This window comes from Barbus barbus (genome assembly GCF_936440315.1).
Source record: "Barbus barbus genome assembly, chromosome: 2".
NCBI lineage: Eukaryota > Metazoa > Chordata > Actinopteri > Cypriniformes > Cyprinidae > Barbus > Barbus barbus.
In genome coordinates this window covers 20,874,952-20,900,174 of record NC_136730.1, presented here as the reverse complement: position 1 = coordinate 20,900,174, position 25,223 = coordinate 20,874,952, and the positions used below count along the sequence as shown (strand labels likewise).

Genomic DNA, 25,223 nt, shown 5'->3' with positions numbered 1-25,223 from the left:
TGCTGTAATAAAAAGTGACAAGTTGACTGAATTGAGGAAACCCGTTGCCTTAAAATTATTAAGTAATTAATAATTTTAAAAATTATAAGTTAAGTGAATTGTCAATTGTCACTTAATTTTTTTTTCAATTATTATTTACTTAATCATTTTAAGGCAATGGGTTTCCTCGTTTTTTTTTAGTTAAGTCAGCATCACTTTTTACAGTGTAATATATACGTCACATCACATCATTTGGAAATATACCATCCATAACAGGCCAAGATGTTTAAGCTGTGAACAGACAATTTGATTCATACACAGACGAACATGGTCAACTGAAAGCAAAAATGCATGTGGAGATTTTTTGCCAATGTACCAACATGCAATTTCACAAAAGGACATTTAACCAATGAACCCATTCAAACTTGAAAGGTTTGCTGTGTTGTGGGGTCCAAAGTAGTTGAGAAGCCTAAAATCCTGCAGCTTTAGTGTTAATGTAGACAATTCTTGGCCAGAATAAGATGAATTAGGAAACAGACTTTTTGGCGTCAGTCAAAATTCCATGTGAGACTGCACCCCTGCTATCACTTCAATAACACTTAGCAGCCTCTTCACGATAGTGTGTTGCTTTTAAATCTCAGGCTAACTATCATTTTGCATAACAATAAGAACTGTCATAAAAACAGCAAACATTTCACAGGAACAGCTGCTATAAAATCCCGGAAACTGTTTATGGATATTCTTCTTTTATTGAGTTCATTGAACAGTCTTGCATCATTTTATTAAGGTTATTTGTGTGGGTGGAATGCTACTTGTGTTAGTAGATTCTTACAAAGAACTGGGCAATGAGAGTACCAATAATACATGAAAAGTACCCTGCTGAAAACAAAACAAAACAATAGAACCATCACAAAAAATTATGTCTCCACTACAAATACAATTAGAAACTTTACAAATCATCAACTTTTAACCATTAAAACCTTTTTCTTTCTTTTTTTTTTTGTAGTGTTTTTACAAGCCACCAATAGAAGGTGACCAACACAGGGTCCATTACAGTTTCCATTAAAACCAATACAATTCCCATAATAAACAGTAAAACCATTACACATTTTGTGATGGCGTCTATTGTTTTTTTTTTTTTTTTTTTTTTTTTTTTTAAGGGTATATAGCCCACTTATATATTTTTAAAAAAAATGTGAGTTTTGTATTTCAGCAGTGGTAGCCTAGCTGATCAAATGCAACCTACAAACAAGCGAGGGACTGAGTCTGCGCGCGGTACTACAGGTTATCTGTATCGTGACACCTTAAGATAATGTGAGAACAAGTGTAAAGGTCCTCAGACATTTTTCTAGATGAAGCCAAGTTCATAATGACATACACAAACATGTCAGTGCTCTTTGACCCAACGACATAGTTATCTTTATGACAATAATAAAAATAAAAAAAACAGTTACTAGGTAAATTAAACTTCAAAGAAGCTCTACTATTATAACACTGAACTGATCATGGCCTAATCACGACGCAGGGCCGTTTAAGCGCTTCCGGGCGGAAACTTTACGCACTGAGCGTGTGGCAGTGTCCCAGCTCTTCTTACCGGGAAAGAGCACGCGCCAGTGTAGTATGATGTGCGTTCTCTCTAGCGCCTCACACCCAGCCGGTGCATTTCCCAGCCTTCCGGAGTTCTCCACAAATGAGCCAAAGATTTGTCAGTGCGCGCTGACATGAGAAAATGAGAAATCAAACAGGGGAATGATTGTTCTGTGCTTCTGAACGGACTTATGTTTTTTTTGTTTATTTGTTACGACCGGACTTATTGAATCCGTGTAGGCTAAACATGGGGTTATCCCGAAATGAAACGGAAATTTGGACAGAGGAGCATATGGACACGAACCACACGACCGACAGTTTCAGTCTGGAGGTTGTTATTGTGCCCGTCATATTCGGATGTATATTTTTCGTGGGAATCATTGGAAACACTCTAGTGATGGTTGTCATTGGGAAAATAAAGTCGAAGCGCTCGAGAAGCACCACTAACATTTTCATCCTAAATCTTAGCATAGCAGATTTATCTTTCCTCCTGTTTTGCGTCCCGTTTCAGGCCACCATATATTCTCTTCCCAAGTGGGTCTTCGGGGCTTTTCTGTGTAAATTTGTGCACTATTTTTTCATGGTTTGCATGCTGGTGAGCATTTTCACTCTTGTGGCCATGTCGGTGGACAGGTACATTGCTGTGGTGCTCTCCAAAAAGTCCCCGTGCATTCGCAACCGGAGGAATGCGCTCATTGGCGTCTGTGTCATTTGGATGCTTTCCTTTATCTTTGCAGTCCCGGTTGCGCAGCACCAAATTTTGACCGATCACCCCGAGGCTCCCAATAGCACGTTCTGCTGGGAGATATGGACCGAGCGGGTGGCCAAGCACACTTATAAAGTGACTATTCTCGTGACTGGGTATCTGTTACCGTTGGTTTTGATCACATGCTCTTATGCCAAGGTAAGGAATCGACAATAAGACAAGTTTCTTGTAGAACTATCGAGGGAGCACTTCTACATTCATTTTTAACCAACTGATTTATCGTTTAAAGTGTAGGAATGAAAAGGTTTTTATGAGCGTTTATTAAACTGTTTTTAAATGAAATCTACTTGTTTACTCCAAACTGACTTGCAGTTGTGCGCTTCCTCTAGCTCGTGTCCACATGATTATTATAATGAGTTTAATAATCCACCACGGGCAAAACTGTGGTCATAGCACGAGAACGTTTAGAGAACTTTCATTCGTGTTTTATTTAGTCGTAGCACGCGAAGAATGCAACAGGTGACCAAGCGCCCTCACAGAGTGTTCGGTGTCCTACTTAATTCTTCCTCCTGTCTGGATTCGGAGATTTAGGTGAAGTCGCCTACAAACAGTATAGCCTAAAGCTCACGCAGACGTCACTGGCCATTTGAGAGTAATCTTTTCCAGACGCATCAATGCGTGCTCCTTCTAGCAAACAGTATTTTCAGTTGCATGTGCAGTAGGGCCGCTGCTGGCCAAATGGGTGCCCTAAGCAGAATTGTATTCTTGTGCCCCTTCCCCCAAATATTATGGATGTAAAAAAAAACAAGTAAATAAATAAGTTGCCATTAAATAGCATTATTTATAAATTACAATTTTAGCTCTAGACAGTTAACTTTGGCTATTATTTTATTAATACAGTTGTCTGATTGATTTTTTTTTAGTCTCAAGCATTCAAAAATCACACAAAAGAAAACTGAGCAGTTGGTGGCCAAAAATTAAAGATTAAGTGGATATTTGAATAAGCCTAAATGTTTGGTCAATATTAAATGACTTGATCATTCTGTAATGTATTACCAGGCCTTTGGCTCCCTTTACAGGCATTTGTAAAAATGTTATGTTAATATCTAAATTGTTTATTTTGTATTAAATTATGTATTTTAACAGTGTTTTTCAATGAAACAATATAATTATTAAGGAACCAATCATTATTGCCTCATTGTTTTTATATAATGTATTTTAAGTCATTTTAAAGGCTGTTGTTGGCTTAGGTCTGTTTTTATAACCACTATATATATATATATCTTAATACTTCTTTGTAAATTAGTATTTGAAGTAACAAATTAATTTGTGGTTGCCATCCATGGCTACAAGAACCATGAATTTTGGTTTTATTTGTAGTAAAACCATGGACAGTTTTCGTAAGGGAACATGGAAAGTCAGAGAAAATATTATATGTGTTGTTGGTGGTTAAATTATTACCGACATTAAAACACGTTATAAACGTCAACAGCCAAAAACGTTTCACAGGATTATGAATGTAGCCTACCTAAAAATGATGCACGGGTTTCATCTTTTTTTTTTTTTTTTTTTTTTTGTCTTGTTCTTTTCTCGGCGCTGGATTGCTGATGTCTTTTCACGGGCAGAGCTGTCCATCAGTTATGATCATTTGCTTTCAGCCGCAAACATGACGCGTGATTAGCCTACTGCCCATTGCCTCTGCAGTCACCATAAAACGCATTTTTAAAATAATTTTATATACGTTAATGTTTAGATTTTTATTTATGTGTATGTACATGTTAATTTTAATTTTAATACTAATATAGAACGAACGTGTTTTTGTTTTTTTCTGAGCAACTGGGATGGTGCCCTACGCAAACTGCGTACTCTGCGTATAGGGAGCGGCGGTACTGATGTGCAGTGACATTGTTCATCTCAAATCATATCTGTTCATCTCGGTTTGAGATACTGTAATTGTGGAATTACGATAACAATCGATATTGCCACGCTTGGACCGTGACCAGTACTTTGAGTTTTACATTTTTAGCCAAAATGAAGGAAATCATAGTTTAATTTGCCTATAATACACTTTGAAATCAAATTGAAAGTTTTGTGTCTTTCAATCTATGTGTTATCTTTGAGTCCACTTATATGCTAGTATGTAATGTTAATAAAAATGAACTGTTATTCTGATAAATTTACAGTCTATGTCTTTTGGACCATAAGTTTTGATGATTAATTTCAAACTGTATTTGTTCAATCAGATTGTCTTATTTATATATTTATATATATATATATATATATATATATATATATATATATATATATATATATATACATACACATACATACATACATACAGAGCCCTCCAAAAGTACTGGAACAGTAAAGACAAAATTGCTCTGTTGGCTGTGGAGTCAAGACATTTGTAAATATGATTAAAAGATGAATTTGAGACAAAACTACAGAATGTCACATTTTATTACTGGGTGATTCAACACACGTTTTACCAAATAAAAAGAACAGCACTTTTAGAGTTCATCCCACTCATTGATGTCAGCGTAAGTATTGGGACAGTTGAACATAAGGCAGATATAAAAGATTAAAAGCTATTATTTAGTTGCAGATCCCTTGCACACAATCACAGCAGTGAGTCTGTGACCCATAGACATCACCAGACTCTTGGTCTCATCCTTTGAAATGCTTTTCCCAGCCTTTAATGCAGCCAATTCCAATTGTTGCTTGTTTTGGGAGTTTCTGCCTTTACTCTCCTCTTCAGCTGGTGAAATTCATGTTCAATCAGATTTAAATCTGGAGATTGACTTGGGCAATCTAAGACTTTCCATTTCTTTGCCCTTATAAACTTCTTGACTGAACTGGCAGGGTATTTTGGGTCATTGTCCTGATGCAATATGAAGCACTTCCCAATTAATCTGGTGGCATTTTCTTGAATATTGGTAGGCAAGATGGTCTTGTACCTTTCCAAATTCATTCTGCTACTTTCTTTTTATTTGGTAAAACATGTATGTGTTGAAACAGCTAATAATAAAATGTGACATTCTGTAGTTTTGTCTCATATTCATCTTTTAATCATATTTGCAAATGTCTTGACTCCACAGCCAACAGAGCAATTTTGTCTTTACTGTTCCAATACTTATGGAGGGCACTGTGTATATATTTATATATATATTGTGTAATGTTGGACAGGACCGTAATGATAAATGTGTCCCTGCCGTGTTGGAATGACTTCCTAAAATCCTGTAATATCCTATAGTTTGTCATTGTGATCTCTCTCCAGATAAGTGTCAAAACACTAGCCACTCAATGTCTGCCATCACTCACTGCTTCTTTCATCATTAATGGTGGATGAGTAATGGCATACACTTTTAGGCATTAATGTGACATTTTCTTTGAATTACAGGTATTGTACCATCTTCATAAAAAAATGAAAAATATGTCCAAGAAGTCTGAACGGTCAAAACGAAAGGTAAGATTTTTGTTTGTGTGTGTGTGTGTATGTGTGTTGTTTCCTGTTCACCACATCGGTGAGTGTGATTTCACCAAGTACAACATGTTCCTGGATCAACATCCTTGTTGATTCTGGAACAACATTCCAATCAACCAATCAGAATTGAGGGATAACTTTTGGTATTGGGTTAAGTCTATATTTTTGTACTGTAATGTTGATCCAGGATCAGCAAAAGATGTTGATCCAGGAACAGGCCTGTCTTCGCAAAATCACGGCAACCTCTTGACATCATTTATTCTGATTATGTTCTGTAAAACTAGATTTTGTATGATTTTTACCAGATATCATAGTATGCTGGAGTAATATTACTGCAGTGATTTTGGTGCCACTTTCAGTATTAGTTTAGTATTTGTTCTGAAAAATCCATGCATGCATCAAAGCTAGTGGAACATGATCGACCTCATAAATCTTTTTGTTTGATAAAAGTTGAAGTGTATTTAGCCATTGACTACGTTTAATTTTAATCATTTTAACTGATGGTAATTCAATATCTGTCACTCTTAAAATTGAAATGTCATGTAAGTAGATCAGGGTGGATGAATTTGGAAACTTTAGCCACACTTTAAAATGTTTGGATTTTATTGTATAGCAAAAAAACAATGAAGCCTGATGAAGGTCTTTGACCGAAACATTGCCGCCACTTTTAACTTTTCTAAATAAAGGGAGAACAACAGTATGCAGATACTTTTTCAAAATACCAAACCATGTGGCATTGCACATATCTACTCTGCCGTTTTTGTGATGAACTATTTTACATGTTCTGCTACACCTGATAAGTGTCTAAACAATTTAATATTAATTTTAAAACCTTTATCTATTGTTTATCATTTGATGTAGAATCAAAGCATTATTTTTGCTTGTGCTTTCTTTCCAGTAAGTGCCACTTTGTTTGATATTTTGTTATCTAATGCAGTGACATTCATGTGTTTTTAAGTGTGACTTAACTGTCTAAATATAATGTGGTAAGCCTTCGGTGAGGATTTCTGGCTGGCAATATTTAAATGCTGTCAGCATTTACAGATGGTTTTCATGTGTATCAGAGGAAACATTTCACATGCTTCAAGAGCCGTGATAGTTGACCGCTTGAGCATTTCAGACAAATTGACTTTCAAATCAGATATTTTAAGTGCATAAAATTGTCAGTTTTAGTTAAGCTGCGTAAGTCAGAAACCATTGCATCTGTGGTTTTAGTGCCTCACTTAAGTTAGTTGTCCATTATAGCCAGTAGCCAATACGCTCCAGAGTGGTCTCTTGTTATTCAAAATCTGAGTGGTCACTTGTAACCAATGGCAACCAAGGCATCCTTTTTTTGTACTGGACCTGGAGCACTAGGAAGGGTATATTATGGGGTGGCTGGAGTCAGAAGGGAATTCTAATGACGCTTTTACTCGCTGAAAAAAAGTCATATAATCCTAACCTATGTTTGGATCTCAGGATCTCACACAGAAAATGCAGACCTGAAAGTATTATTTTTATGCTGAAGTGAATTTTACCTTTAACGTGAGAAAAATTGGTGTTAGAACACATCTACAATCTGTGACTATAGCAACAAGTCACTAACCTTGAATCCTTTCATAGTACTAGATCATGGGTATTATGGGGAAAATGTTGTTTTACAACACGGATTTGTGGGCTTTCATGTCAGTCAATTATACAGATCTCAGAAGATGAAAAGCAGTGATCTCTATCTTGCATCATCCATTTTGTAAGGAAAAATGTTCAGTCTGATGAAAAGTCTGAAACTACATCAAAACAGAGCTATGTTAGTTCGTACATAGTGCATACATTAAAATTCACAAAAATAAACTGAAAGAAAACGAGTCGGTATGCTCGCCTGAGTTTGTGGATGCAGCCTTCCGTTTGAGAAGCACCCATTAATTCAGCTCATACTTGCTTGTAGTGATTAGAAGTCTGATTCATTTCCAAGAAAAGGTTATTTCAAATAGATAGTTTTAATTAACCAGTTAAAAAAAAAAAAAAAAAATATATATTATTTTAGGGTGGAACTGGCTTGTTTTCCACAGTTTTGACCCCTACACGACTGAATAAATCATGACGTGATCGACTGTCTTGATCTTATTTTCATCTTAAATAAAATGCTATTTTGTTAAATATTTTTATCAGCCAATAATATATCTGAAAGAATATTGTAACGGGGTGAGGAATCACACGACAAGGAAGGCAGGTTAAAGGCCCCGAAGGGTGGCTTTATTGAGGCGGTGTGAAGTGCAGGGAAGGGCAAAAAGGTCCTTGGGAGTGCTCCAGTGCGATGAGTGCTCTCTTCCTCCTTTCCCAGTGCTGAGTGTCCGTGTAGTGTCCAAGTGGCTAAGCGTCGTCCTAGTCCTGTTGATAATATTAGGCAGTAGGGGGAATTTAGGGGGTGGGTGGGGAGTGACCCCTGACAGACCTGTGAAAGCTGCCCAGATCCGAGAGAGGCCGTCAGCGTTGGCGTTCGCAGCTCCAGCCCGATGACGCACAACGAAGTGGAAGTCCTGGAGCGCGAGGAACCATCGGGTCACCCTGGCATTGGTGTCCTTAGCGCGGGCCATCCACTGAAGGGGTGCGTGGTCAGTGACCAGGGTGAACTTCCGGCCCAGGAGGTAGTATCGCAGCTCCAGGACTGCCCACTTGATGGCCAGGGCCTCCTTCTCCACCGCAGCATAGTTTCTCTTGGCCTGGGTCAGCTTCCTGCTAATGTAAATGACAGGATGCTCCTCACCTTCCTGGATATGTGACAGGACCGCTCCCAGTCCTGTGTCGGAGGCATCCGTCTGCAGCAGGAAGGGGCAGCTAAAGTCCGGGGCTCGGAGGACTGGTTCCAAGGTGAAGGGCCCCTTTCACCTTCTGGAAGGCTTCCTCCGCTGCTGGTGTCCACAGTACCTTCTCCGGCTGCCCCTTCCTGGTCAGGTCTGTCAGGGAGGCGGCTAAAGAGGAGAAGTTAGGGATGAAGCAGCGATAATATCCCGCCAACCCTAGAAAGGCTCGTACCTGGGTTTTGGTCTCGGGCCTTGGGGCGGACCGTACCGCCTCCACCTTCTCCTGTGGTCGAATTAACCCCGGCCAACCTGGAAACCCAGGTACTTCGCCTCGGAGAGGGCAAGGTGGCATTTGCAAGGGTTGGCGGTGAGCCCAGCCTTCCGTAGTTCTGAAAGCACCCTCCGTAACCGGTCCAGGTGGTCCTCCCATGCCTCGGAATGGATTACCACGTCGTCCAGGTAAGCGGCGGCATAAGACTGATGGGGCCGCAATAGGATGTCCATCATCCGCTGGAACGTGGCTGGTGCTCCGTGAAGGCCGAAGGGAAGGGTCCGGTACTGCCAGTGGCCACTAGAGGTGGAAAAAGCAGTCTTCGGTTTGGCATTATCAGAGAGGGGTACCTGCCAGTAACCTTTGGTGAGGTCCAACGGCGAGATATACCGGGCCCTTCCCAGTCGGTCCAACAACTCATCCACCCGAGGCATGGGGGTATCCGTCGAACTCAGAGATGTCATTGAGACAGCGGAAGTCGTTGCAGAAATGGAGGGTGCTGTCCGGTTTCGGGACCATCACGATCGGGCTGGACCACGGGCTGTGTGATGGTTCTATCACCCCTAACTTCAGCATCTGTTGCATTTCGTCCTCAATAGCCTGCCGACGAGCCTCAGGGACACGGTAGGGCCGTTGCCTGACGACGACCCCTGGGGTCGTCCGTATGTCGTGTTGTACAACGCTGGTCTGCCCTGGGAGAGATGAAAACACATCAGAGAACTGACCGATCAGGTGCTGCAGCTCCCCCTTCTGGCCAGCTGAGAGATGAGGGTTGACATTGACCACCACAGGATCAGAGGTGGCGAGGGCGGCGAGCTGGTCTCTAGTCCCCACCCACTTCTTCAGCAGGTTGATGTGGTAGAGCTGCTCGGCTTTACTTCTTCCTGGCTGCCGGACACGGTAGGTAACCGGCCCAATTTTCTCCAGCACGTGTAAGGCCCCTGCCAGGTGGCCAGGAACTTGCAGGCCGCGTTGGGGACTAGGACCATGACTCGGTCGCCCGTCTGGAACTCCCGTGGCTGGGCTGCCCGGTTGTAGTGGCGTTGTTGAGCCTGCTGCGCCTTTGTCAGGTGTTCCCGGACTAACGGCATGACCCGGTCGATCCTCTCCCTCATCTGGCGGACGTGCTCGATCACCGAGCGATGGGCTGCCGGCTGTTGCTCCCAGGCCTCCTTCGCCACATCCAGGAGGCCGTGGGGTTGCCGGCCAAAGAGGAGCTCGAAGGGGGTGAATCCAGTTGAGGCCTGAGGGACTTCGCGGATCCCGAAAAGGACGTAGGGGATCATGAGGTCCCAATCGCGCTTGTCCTCCACGACCACCCGTCTCAACATTTACTTCAGGGTCTGGTTGAAGCGTTCAACCAGATCGTCGGTCTGTGGATGGTAGACGGTGGTCCTCAACTGTTTCACCCGCAACAGCTGGCAGAGGTCAGTCATTAGCCGGGACATATAAGGGGTACCCTGATCGGTCAGGATCTCCGCTGGGATGCCGACTCGGCTGGAGAGCAGGAATAGTTCCTGGGCGATGGCTTTCGCGGTGGCTTTGCGAAGGGGAACTGCCTCTGGATACCGGGTGGCATAGTCGACAAATCACCAGGATGTGTTCATGTCCCCGAGCAGATTTAGGCAACGGCCCCACGAGGTCCATCCCGATGCGCTCGAAGGGCACCTCGATGATGGGCAGCGGTATCAGCAGACTGGGGGGAGGCGGCCAATGGAAGCGGTCGCGGATCCGTTGGACCGTGTTCGCCACTCCCAGGTGCCCTGCCAAGGGATGTGAGTGGGCCAGTTCCAATACGGTCTCCGTCTTCGTGCGTGGCACCACCAACAATAATTTTTCCTCCCCCCTCCGCTGGGCGACACAATAGAGCAGGCCGTTTTGGACCACGAAGTGCGGGAGAGGATGGAGGCCAGGCTGAGCTTCCTTGCCTTCAATGACTCTGACCTGAGTCCAGCAATGCTTCAGCCTGTCATCCGCTCGCTGTTCCTTCCCGAATGATCCCCCTCCCGTCACCTGCTGGAAAACATCATACAAGAGGTTAGTATTTTGGGAGGGGGACTCACCATCTCTCCCGCTGTCCGAAGCCAAAAGGACGGGGCGCTGGCGAGGTCCTTTCCTGGGCCTCCGTCTCCGGCGGTCCCCTCGAGGGCTGGCAGGCTGCGTCGCTGCGCCCAGCAGGCGGTCAAACCCAGGCAAGTCTCTCCCGATCAGCACGGGCATGGGAAGATCCTTCACGACTCCGACGGGCCAGGTGCCGGATATAGCCGAGATGGTCACTCTGCAGGCGGGCACTTGTCGGGTGTCCCCATGGACACAGGTGATGGGAAGGAAGGCTCCATCCGTGGAGCGAGAATGTGAGACTGCACCAGACTGACCGCACTGCCCGAATCCAGGAGGGCCCGGAACGGCTTCCCGTTTACCTTAACCTCCACTTCTGGAGCCCCAGCCGGTAGCTCGCGGTGAACAATGCAGCCTGCCAGCCAGGTCTGTGTGGGAAGCGCGGGAGCCTCTGTTGGCATGGGCTCATCCCGCGGAGGGGAAACCGCCGGCCTGCTCAGAGGTCGCTGGGTGCCCTCCGGCGCACGTCGCTCCTGAACCACCCTTCGGGGAAACGGCGGCGCTCGCTCCCCAGCGTCCTGACGTTTGGCTGCATCCGCCAGCTCGATGGCTTCTACGAGCTCCAGGATGGTGGTTGGGCCCCTCATCCCAACCGCCTGTCGGTGGGAGCGTGGAAGGGCTCGAAGCAGATGATCTACCACCATGCGTTCCACCACCTGACTGGCTGATGACGTCCCCTCGAGCAGCCAATGTTGTTCCAGTCGCGTGAGTTCGGCGGCCTGGGCACGGGCTGGCAGATGGGGCTTATACTCCCAGTCGTGGAAATACTAGGTCAGGGAAATCGCTTGTCGGTGATTCCTCATGAATCTGCCCGCATTCTCCACCAGTGTAACGGGGTGAGGAATCACACGACAAGGAAGGCAGGTTAAAGACCCCGAAGGGTGGCTTTGAGGCAGTGTGAAGTGCAGGGAAGGGCAAAAAGGTCCTTGGGAGTGCTCAGTGCGGTGAGTGCTCTCTTTCTCCTTTCCCAGTGCTGAGTGTCCGTGTAGTGTCCAAGTGGGGCTGGTCGGTCGCATGCTGGTGTCTGTGGGAGAAATGAGATGGCGAGTTAGTGCTTGGTCTCATGGAGTCCTCTCCCTGTGTGTGGGGCTTGTGTGGCTTATCTAGCAGCCGCCTGATGAGCCGCAGCTGTGACCGATCAGCCTGTGATAAGGATGTGCAGGTGTTCCTCGCTTGTTTCCAGGGCGTAGCTGATTATCCTTCGGGACGCTCGTCACAATATGTCGAGAGCACAGATCAGTGGCGAGAGCACATCTGATTGACAGATAAACCACAAGCTCTTATATCAGTGTTGTTGTTAATGTTCTGGTTATTTTGTTTCAGTGCAGTTTGTTAATTTTGTGCAAAGCATACAGTTAAAGTAAACTTCATTATTCAGCTTAACTGTGCACATTTGTTTTAGACACTTCGACCCGGTTTCACAGACAGGGCTTAGCTTAAGCCAGGACTAGGCCTTAGTTAAATTAAGGTATTTAAGCAGCTTTTATAAAAATGCCTTAGAAGAAAATATTACAAGTGTGCATCTTGAGACAGAACAATGGCACTGACAAATTTTAAGATATGTCAGAGCAAGATATTTTCAGGTGAGACAGCTCAACAATGCATTTTAGTATGGGACTAGCCTCGTCTGTGTCTTGTTCCATTCATGCGATAAACGCATGTCCCTGATGAGCTGTGGGCTATGACTAATTTCATGGCAATGCGGACAAAATGTAAACATCAATCAGAGCTACAGAAATGTATCGCCATTGTTACAAATAAAGCTTAATATTATGAGAAAAACAAGAATCGAAAACAACGGTGAGGAATCGATTCTTGGAATCAAATCCCATCAATTCCAGAAACAGTAATCGGAATCGGTCTCCATTCCAAAAATTTCAGAATCGAACAGCCCTATTTCTAGTCCTGTTGTAACAACTTAAATTAAGAGTCAATAGAACAATTTTTGAGCAATTTTTCATCAATATAGATTTTGATTATACAACTTTGCTATATGTTACATTAGACATTTCTAGAGTGCATGGCATTGTTTTGTCATAACCACGTGCACTTTGATCTGTTTAATTCAACATCACATGTAGCTAAATACATTATAAACACCAGGTGCAGTGTGTCAAAATATATTTTTTTATTAGCCTTCTTAGCAGATGCTTTTATTTTTTTTTACCAATCCAAATCATAAGAATCTGGACATATTGCAATGAGTGGAAGTGTAAATTCAAGTAAATATGTGTCTTGATACAAGAAGTTTATTAACCAAACAGCTTTAGTAACTCAATAAAGAGGTCTGCCTTTTCAATTTACAGGCCCCCTCCCACAGTAGTGGACAGAGATTAGCACTAAGAAAGCAAACCTAATACCATTACCCAGAGTTACTTGAGTGCTCCATTGTTATAGTTATCTGTAGCCCTAATTGAGGACCAGGGCTGCCACTGTGCTACATTAAACAGCCAGATTAGATGACCAGATGCAGTAATTTTTCAATGATCTCTGTTGGTTACCATGCCATTCGTTGTCTATTTCTTCCCAGTCTCCTTCTGCTTCTCATCATCAATTGACCATTCACTAACCGCCACCTTAACAAAGATGTTACTGGGTGGTATTTTGTTCCTTTTCCAAAACTTTAAATACATTTTAAGAAGTTCATGCTATGAGGTAAACTGTCATGACCCAATTTGCTGCAAGGTAATTTAACATTAGAACCGCCACAGGGTAAATTTTAACCATGGCTGTTTTTCAAATGTACATAACAGATTTTCAATTAAATATTCAAGTCTCCCAGTCATTGACTTTACTAAAATTGTGTGATTTTACTATCCCCTGTTGTTAAAAATTGTTTAGATAAAACCAGATAAAAAAAATGGGGCATTTATACCTATAAGCTCCTCCCGGGTCAAATTTATCTGCTATATAATGCCTGTATTTCCGTGGTGTCATTTTCTTGCTGCTTATGTTTTAACATTGTGCATTGCTAGACAACGCCTTTCACTCACTGAATTAGCGCTTGAGAGAGAGAGAGAGAGAGAGAGAGATTACCTCTGTGGGTCTGTGCGTCTCTCAAAAGTGTTCAGCAGCAATGTCTCTAGTTATAGTGAAACTTAAAGTTCATTTTCTTCCCGAACAGCGCCGCCGTTGTTACCTCACTTGTGAGAAGTCATGTAGTTTTTAAGTTGTTAAACTATGCTACTGGTAAAATCGTCAGAGTGGTGCTAACAACATTAGCGTTTGTTAACGTGTGTGCAAACTTTACATTGTGTGTGCGTCTGTGGGTGAGAAAGTGCGGGAGAGATAGAGTATGTGCTTTCTGTACATAATAAAGCATAATTTTGTGGCAAGAACAATGATATGATCTGTCGTTTTTATCCTTTTGTTTACTATATTTATTTGTTTGGCCAGTGTCCTTGTGGGTTTTTGGATTTTTTCCTGTTTTAGGCTGTAAGGACCTTTGAAATAACTCAAATCATTTGGCGAAGTGAGACAGACATGTGATGCTGTCAAGAGCTGCCTAGAACTACATTCACTGCGTTTCCCCGAAAATAATTGCACACCTTAGAACGTTCGTCAGCCAATCAGATTCAAGCAGTCAACAGCCCCGTAGTATAAAGTAATTTAAATAACATAGGTCAGCAGCTCCCCACCTCTACTGTAAACAGCGTTGGTAGGGCACTGCTTCCCTCTCCTGAGGCGCCGGACGGTTTGCCAGAATCTCTTCGAGGCCAGCCGATAGTCCTTCTCCATGGCCTCACCGAACTCCTCCCAGGCCCGAGTTTTTGCCTCCACAACCACCCGGGCTGCAGTTCGCTTGGCCTGTCGGTACCCGTCAGCTGCCTCAGGAGTCCCACAAGCCAGCCAGGCCCGATAGGACTCCTTCTTCAGCTTGACGGCATCCCTTACTTCCGGTGTCCACCACCTGGTTCGGGGATTGCCGCCTCGACAGGCACCGGAGACCTTACGGCCTCGACTGGGGATATCGTTGGGCGGTGGAAGGAATACTTCGAGGAATCCCGCCGTCACGTCTTCCATTGAGGAAGCAGAGGCTGGGGGCACAGAGGTGGACTCGTCCATCACCCAAGCTGAAGTCACCGAGGTAGTCAAGAAACTCCTCGGTGGCAGGGCACCGGGGGTGGATGAGATCCGCCCTGAGTACCTCAAGTCTCTGGATGTTGTGGGGCTGTCTTGGCTGACACGCCTCTGCAGCATCGCGTGGCAGTCGGGGACAGTGCCTCTGGGGTGGCAGACCGGGGTGGTGGTCCCTCTTTTTAAGAAGGGGGACCGGAGGGTGTGTTCCAACTACAGGGGGATCACACTTCTCAGCCTCCCTGGGAAAGTCTATGCCAGGGTACTGGAGAGGAGAATACGGCCGATAGTAGAACCTCGGATTCAGGAGGAACAGTGTGGTTTTCGTCCGGGCCGTGGAACACTGGACCAGCTCTATACCCTCTACAGGGTGCTGGAGGGTTCATGGGAGTTTGCCCAACCAGTCCACATGTGTTTTGTGGATTTGGAGAAGGCATTCGACTGTGTCCCTCGCGGCGGCCTGTGGAGGGTGCTCCGGGAGTATGGGGTCCGGGGTCCTTTACTAAGGGCTGTCCGGTCCCTGTATGACCGAAGCAGGAGCTTGGTTCGCATTGCCGGCAGTAAGTCAGACTTGTTCCCGGTGCATGTTGGACTCCGGCAGGGCTGCCCTTTGTCGCCGGTTCTGTTCATAAGTTTTATGGACAGAATTTCTAGGCGCAGCCAGGGGCCGGAGGGTGTCAGGTTTGGTGACCACACGATTTCATCTCTGCTTTTTGCAGATGACGTTGTCGTGTTGGCTTCATCAAGCCAGGACCTTCAGCAGGCATTGGGACGGTTTGCAGCCGAGTGTGAAGTGGCTGGGATGAGAATCAGCACCTCCAAATCCGAGGCCATGGTCCTCAGTCGGAAAAGGGTGGTTTGCCCACTTCAGGTTGGTGGAGAGTTCCTGCCTCAAGTGGAGGAGTTTAAGTATCTTGGGGTTTTGTTCACGAGTGAGGGAAGGATGGAACGGGAGATTGACTGACGGATCGGTGCATCTTCTGCAGTAATGCGGTCGATGTACCGGTCTGTCGTGGTGAAGAAAGAGCTGAGCCGCAAGGCGAAGCTCTCGATTTACCGGTCAATCTACGTTCCTACTCTCACCTATGGTCATGAGCTTTGGGTCATGACCGAAAGGACAAGATCCCGGATACAGGCGGCTGAAATGAGCTTTCTCCGCAGGGTGGCTGGGCGATCCCTTAGAGATAGGGTGAGAAGCTCGGTCACTCGGGAGGAGCTCAGAGTAGAGCCGCTGCTCCTTCACATTGAGAGGGGTCAGCTGAGGTGGCTCGGGCATCTGTTCCGGATGCCTCCTGGACGCCTTCCTGGGAAGGTGTTCCGGGCGCGTCCCACTGGGAGGAGACCCCGGGGAAGACCTAGGACACGCTGGAGAGACTATGTCTCCCGGCTGGCCTGGGAACGCCTCGGTGTCCCCCCGGAAGAGCTGGAGGAACTGTCTAGGGAGAGGGAAGTCTGGGCATCTCTGCTTAGACTGCTGCCCCCGCGACCCGGCCCCGGATAAGCGGAAGAAGATGGATGGATGGATGGAGGTTAATATATTAGCTAATATTCTTATATTATCATATCTTTATATAAATTTATAATTTACATTATATGTATTCATTCTAATTCTCGTTGTCAGTGCAGCCTTGTTTAGCCTGTATTGACTGTAATGAAAAGTCATTAGTGGCCTGCATTAAAAAAAATAGCCTTGAACATAAAACAGGACAAAAATATAGTTGATGGCTAGACAATCATTTCATGACTCTAGACATTTCTTTGTGAGGACAGTGGCATAATACAGTGAAATAATATGTTCTTTACCCATATAAAAACAGTGCACCTCAGTCGTGGTATTGAGGGTGGAGAGAGTGCTGGTTATTCACTCCCCCCACCGACAATTCCGGCAGCAACGGCCAGAGCTACACGGATCGAGGGTACGGCACTCAGGCAGACTAAGAAGTCAGGTAATGTCATGTCTGTTGTTGGTACTGGAGCTGTGGGCAACATCAGAATGGTTAAGACCAAACTGGTGAGTGTTTTTGCCTCCAGGTTTACATCTGACTTAGATGCCTTTACTTTGTCTGAGTATCTGAAAGAAAAATTTGGACGTGATGTTGCTTGTCAGAAGATTGAAACTGTACAAAGCAGATACAGTTAATTTAAAGTATTTGCTAAATGTAATGAAGTCAGTGAACTGTATGACCCACAGCTCTGGCCCGAAAGGGCTTTTGTTAGACGCTGTCAAAAACTATAGAATACATGTCACTGGTATCGTTTTGAATGGGGAAAAATGCAACACTCCGTATGGCCGCTCTATTGAATAAAGCCCTGCCTTCTGAGCAAAAGACCCAATCGCTAATCGGTAAAGTCAGCGCGTCACTGCAGCTGCCGTTAAAAGTCCCGTTTGCTATAGAAACATTCAACGCTCTGAGATGTGTGCCTGGGACTGCGCATGCACACTGGCTGGTCTAGCCAGAGAAAAACGCTAAGAATGAGAATGAGTCTTTCAAGAAGTAAACTAAAAGGTAATACAGATCCTAAGAGTTTAGAGATGTATTGCACACTGTAGAGGGTGGGTCAGTTCCCAGTGCCTTTCATGCAAATTACCTTCTGTCCCAAAAGGTGTTAACTCGACTTGATCAAAGCAAATTCCAAATGTTAGTTCCTTTCTCCATTTCGGGGGATGTTTATCTTGGTCAGAGTACTTAAGGAAATGTGGGAAAAGGATCGGGGCGATTCTGTAGCCAGAAGCCCGTAGTGTGTGGTGTGTCTCAATACTTCACACTATGTATTTCTATAAAGTCAGGTATGCATCCTTTACTCGTAGATTTATCTTTGAGAATTCGATGTTTTGTATTGATATGATTTGATCTCTTTGAATTGGCTATGTAATTGACATAACGCATACAGTATTTACCTGACTGATAATAAATTGTTACATTTGACCTTATTCTGTTTTACTCTGTAATTATTGACTCTAGTAAATTACGTTGTATCATTGTTAGCAACATGAGCAACCGAATGAACGAGTAAATATAAAGTCAAGAGTTAACTAGAATAATCAAATATCAGAAGAATACTAATTAGAAACAGACAAACAATCAATTTAAATTTCAACCTAAATACGAGGTCATAAAATGGAGTCAGATTAAATAAAAAAATGGAGTCAGATTAGAGTTTAACTTAAATTGAAGAACTTTGCACATTGAAAAGACCGAACACGCAGGAAACCTTCATCCACCATTGGATACCTTCTTTGGGCCAAATGTGTGGACCTTACACTCACCCCCATGTCATCCAAGATGTTTATGTATTTCTTTCTTCAGTCGAAAAGAAATTAAGGTTTTTGATGAAAACATTCCAGGAATTGTCTCAATGGACACCAAACTGTTGAATGTCAAAATTACAGTTTCAGTGCAGCTTCAAAGGCCTATAAACGATACCAGACAATGAATAAGGGTCTTATCTAGCGAAACGATCGGCCATTTAAAAAAATTTATTAAAAATGGATATGCTTTATAAACACAAATGCTCACCTGTTCTGCGATACACGGTCATGACGTAATGACGTTGAAAAGTTAATGCTTGACGTAGGCGAAAGTACGGAGTCAGTGTAAATTACAAAGTACACGTTGAACGTGTAAATACTCCTTTACCATCTCTGAGTATCAACAGCTCTTTTGAATCACATTCGGTTACTATTACCTACCCTCTAAAAATCCATTTTGTAGTTGTTTATCGTCCTCCAGGATTACTAGGTAACTTTGTGGAAGAATTAGATTTATTGCGCTCAACCTTTCCTGAGGATGGTCCTCCCTTTGTCTTACTTGGAGACTTCAGCATCCACCTAGATAAACCTCAGGCTGCAGACTTCCACACTCTGCTTGCGTCTTTTGATCTCAAGAGAGTGCTAACTACGGCTACTCACAAATCAGGCAACCAACTGGACCTTATTTACACACGACACTGCTCTACTGATCATGTGCTGGTTACTCCACTACACACCTCGGATCACTTCCTCTTCACTCTTAACCTCAACATGATTCCTGACACATCACATACCCCTCCACATGTCACTTTTCGACGTAACTTGCGTTCACTCTCACCCTCCCGGCTATCTGCTATGGTTTCATCTTCACTTCCTCCCCTTAAACCGTTATCCTCTCTTGATGCTAACAGTGCTACTGATACTTTCTGTTCCACTCTGACGTCTTGTTTAAATACTTTCTGCCCCTTATCTTCCAAGCCAACCCGTACCACCCCTTCTGCCCCTTGGCTATCTGATGTTCTCCAAAAACATTGTTCTAAACTCAGGGCTGCGGAAAGGGTATGGCGCAAATCACGAAATCCTTCTGACCTTAATTTATATCGATCACTCCTCTCTGACTTCTCTACTAATGTTTCCACTGCTAAAAGGACATACTATCATGACAAAATTAACAATTCGCCTAACTCTCGCATGCTCTTTAAAACATTTTCCTCCCTCCTTTGTCCTCCTCCTCCTCCTCCTTCATCATCTCTAACAGCTGACGACTTTGCCACATTCTTCATTAATAAAATTACAAACCTGACTACACAATTTTCCACACCACAATCTATCAAACATATCTTACCAGCAAACATACACTTTCACATCCTTCTCTCCACTCTCTGAGGCAGAGGTCTCTAAACTCATCCTTTCCAGTCATCCTACTACCTGTCCGCTTGATCCTATTCCATCTCATCTCCTTCAAGCCATTTCTCCTGCAGTTGTACCTAAAAGTAAAAAAAGTAAAGTCGTGACGTATTGTCAAGTATGGTGACCCATACTCAAAATTGGCGCTCTGCGTTTAACCCATCCAAGTGCACACACACAGCAGTGAGTAGTGAACAAATGCACACACACACACACACACACACCGTGAACACACACCCGGAGCAGTGGGCAGCCATGCTGCGGCGCCCGGGGAGCAGTTGGGGGTTCGGTTGCTCAAGGGCACCTCAGTCGTGGTATTGAGGGTGGAGAGAGCGCTGGACATTCCCTCCCCCCACCTACAATTCCTGCCGGCCGGGGACTCGAACTCGCAACCTTTCGATTACGAGTCCGACTCTCTAACCATTAGGCCACGACTTCCCTACCTGCACTCACTCACATCGTTAATACATCCCTTCACACTGGAATTTTTCCCTCAGCATTTAAACAGGCTCGTATAACTCCACTTCTTTAAAAAAACACTCTTTTAGGGAACTATAGATTCTAGATTATATATTCCCTTCTTCCTTTCATTGCAAAAACACATGAACGAGTTGTGTTCAACCAAGTCTCTGTCTTTCTCACACAGAACAACCTCCTGGACAGTAACCAATCTGGCTTCAGAAGTGGACATTCGACCGAAACTGCCTTGCTTTCTGTTGTTGAAGCCCTAAGACTTGCAAGAGCGGCTTCCAAATCTTCATTACTTATCTTGCTGGATCTGTCTGCTGCTTTTGATACAGTCAACCATCAGATCCTCTTGTCAACTCTATTGAAAAAGGGCATCTCAGGTACCGCACTCCAGTGGTTTGAGTCTTACCTCTCTGATAGGTCCTTCAAAGTATCTTGGAGAGGTGAGGTATCCAAGTCGCAACATCTAGCTACTGGGGTGCCTCAGGGCTCAGTTCTTGGACCAATTCTCTTTTATGTCTACATGGCATCACTAGGTTCTGTCATTCAGAAACATTCCATCCTGATGATCCGACGATAGCTGCTCGCATCTCAGCGTGTCTAACAGACATTTCTTGCTGGATGATGGACCATCACCTTCAACTCAACCTAGCTAAGACAGAACTGCTTGTAGTTTCAGCTAACCCATCACTTCATCACAATCTCACCTTCCATTTAGGCTCATCTACCATAACTCCTTCAAAAACAGCCAGAAACCTTGGAGTTGTGATTGATTGATAAGCTGAATTTCTCAGACCACATTGCTAAAACTGCCCGGTCCTGCAGATTTGCATTATACAATATTAAGAAGATCAGACCCTTTCTCTCGGAAAATGCAACACAACTCCTTGTTCAGGCTCTTGTTCTGTCCAGACTTGACTATTGGAATGCTCTCTTGGCAGGTCTTCCAGCCAATTCTATTAAACCTCTACAATTAATCCAAAATGCCGGTGCAAGATTAATCTTTAATGAGCCGAAAAGAAGGCATGCCACGCCTCTGTTCATCAATTTGCACTGGCTACCAATAGCTGCTCGCATTAAATTCAAGGCATTAATGTTTGCCTACAGAACCACCACTGGCTCTGCACCCCTTTACCTAAATTCATTACTTCAGACTTATATGCCCTCTAGAAGCTTGCATTCTTCAAGTGAACGACGCATTATTGTACCATCCCAAAGACACACAAAAACACTTTCACGGTCTTTTTCATTAACTGTTCCCATCTGGTGGAATGACCTGCCCAACTCAATCCGAGTAGCCGAATCCTTACCCATCTTCAAGAAACGGCTAAAAACTCATCTGTTCCATCTTTACTTGACCCTTTAACTCTAGCACTGTCTATTCTAATTTTATTTTATCTTTTGTCTTTTTATTTAAAAAAATAAAAATAAAAAATAAAATAATAATAATTATCTGTACTGCATTAGGCTAACCAAGACTTGTAGCACTTGCACGTTGTTACTCTTTTGTTGGTTTTGATTGCTTCTTATGTCTTCATTTGTAAGTTGCTTTGGATAAAAGCATCTGCTAAATGACTAAATAAATAAATGACTAAATAAAAATACTAAGTCAAAGTCAACTCAACGAGTTTACAAGGTAAAACAAAGATGTCGGATGATTTTGAACTTGGAGGAGAAGATGAGATGGAGCCTACATCAAGTGTGACCTTTGCAACGTATGTGACGTCACGAACGTGCATCGCAGAACAGGCGAACATTTGTGTTTATAAATCATATAAATTTTTTTTTTTGGAGAACATGGAGCTTGGAGGATTGACGAACAATACAGGACATGGGAGACAGGGAGACACAGGGCTTAAGAACACAGGGAAATTAACGAGGAAGAACAGAAACAGGTGCGGGGCAATCAAACACAGGGCTAGGGACTAATCAACTAATGAACATGGAACGAGGACAGGAACAGGAAGGCCAAATATGGACACGAGAGGTGGGGGAACATGAGACACAGACTGACATTACGCCCCCCTCCGGAAGGCGTGTCCTCTTGCCATACACCAGTGCTTCTCAAAGTCCGGACTCCGGTCCGGATCCGGACCCGGAGGGAATTCAATCCGGACCCGCTTCTATTTCATATTTCAAGAACACTAATTATATTTCCTACTTTGATAAACGCACGTTAAACTTGTAAATCATTTGTTTATTTATTCTTATTTTTTTATGTCTTTTTGGAGAAGGTCCGAAATTGCAGGCGAGATATTGAAACTTTTCCTTCATGACATTTGTTGTCATCATGGCATCCAGTGAGCGTATGACGTTTGACATAATCGGGCGACATTTCACCGCTAATATTTTAATTTTTTTGTTTTGTTATCACTTATATTATGGCAATTTGTCTTATAGCAGTGCCCAGTGTATACATTTATTTGTGGCGGCTTGTCACAATATCAAAACTGACCGCTACAAATAGATTTTCCAAAAGGCTTATACTTCGTTGAATAAACTGAGCACTGCGCGTTTCAAAAATAAAATGCTGCGCGGGTGTTTTTATATGAATGTATCTTTTAAAAGAACCGTCCGTTTTCTTCAGAAAAGCTTTGATGCCAATTTTCATTTGGTCTTTCCTGTAACGACTGATAAAGTAGCGCTTATTTGATTACAGTCGTTACCGGGGAAACAGCTATATATCACGCTCCAACAGCGCCTCCTGCTCGCAGAGAATCAACTTGCATTTGCTAGTCTGCGGGAAACACTGGTGTCTGTCAGCAAACATAAACAAAAAAGCATGCTTCAGAACTGTTTTGAGAAGGTGCTTAAGTTTTGAGCCATGTATTATTACTATGAATTAGGCTACTACTACTACTATTACTATGTTGTGCCCTGCAATAACCATTTACGCAAACTCTCTTTTGATATAAAGGGAAAAAAAGAGAAAATCGGCCCAAAAATCAGCATCATATATCGGCCATAGGCTGCCCTGGTTTCTAAATATCAGCATTGGCCAGAGAAAAAACATTATAGGTCGACTTCTACTGCTGACACTTAAATTAATTGTTTTGCCACTTTTGCACTTGTTATTAAAGTATTTTGAATGCAAAGGGAACCTTTTTTTTTTTTTTTTAAATGAGTGTTTATTTGTTATATGTTATGTATGTTTATTAAAAACACGTTTTGCAATAACCAATTGTTCCGGACCTTTGACACTGATGAAAATTCAGATTTGGACCTTTGAATGTAGACTTTGAGAACCCCTGCCATACACCATCCTAAGGGGAGGGGGGGCGCTCTGGAGGCCTCCAGGGAGCAGGGCTACCGGCCTCCAGGGCGGGGCCCGTTCCGGGACCCATGGCCGGACAGGAGACTCGGGAGGCCAGGGCAGATCCGGGTACTCAGGAGGCCAGGGCGGGTCAGGAGACTTGGGAGGCCAGGGCGGGTCAGGGGACTCGGGAGGCCAGGGCGGGTCAGGGGACTCGGGAGGCCAGGGCGGGTCAGGGGACTCGGGAGGCCACGGCCCTATCTTTTTGGACCACCCGAGGGGTTCTGTGGCGTTGGCCCTTGGCCCGGCCACACAGGCTGTGACCCTCTTACCCCCCCCAAAAATGTTCTTGGGGAAGCTCCCTTGCAGCGCAGACTCTGTCGGGCGCTCTTGCAGTGCGGAGCTGGACGGAACCAGCGGAGATGCAGGAGGGCACGTGCGAGGAGCCAGCACTGGAGGGCACGTGCGAGGAGCCGACACTAGGGGATGCTCTTGAAGCGCAGACACTTGGGGGCGCTCTGGAGGAGCTGAGCTGGACGGGACCAGCGGAGACGCAGGAGAGCTGGACGGCACCAGCAGAGACGCAGGAGAGCTGGACGGGACCAGCGGAGACGCAGGAGAGCTGGACGGGACCAGCGGAGACGCAGGAGAGCTGGACGGGACCAGCGGAGATGCAGGAGAGCTGGACGGGACCAGCGGAGACACAGGAGAGCTGGACGGGACCAGAGGAGACGCAGGAGAGCTGGGCGGGACCAGAGGAGACGCAGGAGAGCTGGACGGGACCAGCGGAGACGCAGGAGAGCTGGGCGGGACCAGCGGAGACACAGGAGTCCACCTGCGAGGAGCAGGCACAGGAGGGCGCTCTTGAAGCGCGAATTCGCGGGGGCGCTTTGGAAGTGCGGGTTCGCGGGCGCGCTTCCAGAGCGGGTTCGCGGGGGCGCTCTGGAAGCGCGGGTTCGCGGGGGGCGCTCTGGAAGCGCGAACGGCGGAGGGCTCGGGAGAGCCGCGGACGACGGCGAGCTGGCTCGGGACCGGACGCTTCCCAGACACCGGTAGACTCCCTCTCTCCAACTCAGGCCGGTGGTGTCTGCGAGGTCCACGGGACGGTGGTAGTTTTCCCCGAGCCAGAACAGCTTGTTCAGAGTGTTGTCGTCAAAAGCCGTCGCCGCGGCGATCGCACAGAACTTCTCCGCGAACTCATAGAACGGACAACCCTCGCGGATCAGGCACAGGAGGGCGCTCTTGAAGCGCGCGAAGCGCGAATATGCATTTTACTACATTACTACTTAATGCAAACTGCGTAAAAATAACTGGCGGGTCACTGGAGCAAAGGTTAGTTTTGTCCTCCAGGTGGGCATTCCTATAAGGGTGTGACATCACGTGAAAACTATCAATTGCTGAAGATTGAGCTCTTGAAGCTCTGCCCTCTTCTCCGGGAGCACCAGCTCATTTGCATTTAAAGGGAAAGACACACGGAAACAACGCGTTTACCCTAAAAGTGGCAATTTTAACAAGCTATAAAAAATGATCTGTAAGGTATTTTGAGATAAAACTTTACATACACACTCTGGGGACATCAGAGACTTATTTTACATCTTGTAAAAAGGGGCACAATAGGCCACCTTTAAATTCTGATTGGATGAGCATACCTGTGACCATACATCAGTTGAGTTCTATAAGAAAGTCAGCATCATATGGAAATTGTGATAACTTCTTACTTATTGTATCCGAGTGAAATGCTGAGTAGGAGTTTACCAGGAATTGTTTATGGGAGAAACTGAAAGCAGTCATTTTGACTGTAGTTCCTAAATGCATGAATGTTTCGCCAACCATTATATTCGGG

At 44.7% G+C, this 25,223-nt stretch overlaps 1 protein-coding gene across 1 annotated transcript in view; it reads left to right on the top strand.

Annotated features, from left to right (window-relative positions):
- The first annotated feature begins 1,597 nt into the window (after nucleotides 1–1,597).
- Nucleotides 1,598–25,223, top strand: part of LOC306877950 (galanin receptor type 1-like) — a 69,187-nt gene continuing 45,561 nt past the window's right edge. The window contains exons 1-2 of the mRNA XM_079430014.1: nucleotides 1,598–2,470; nucleotides 5,673–5,738. Coding sequence (XP_079286140.1) covers nucleotides 1,814–2,470; nucleotides 5,673–5,738 — 723 coding nt within the window. The 5' untranslated portion in view covers nucleotides 1,598–1,813. The remainder of the gene's footprint in view (nucleotides 2,471–5,672; nucleotides 5,739–25,223) is intronic.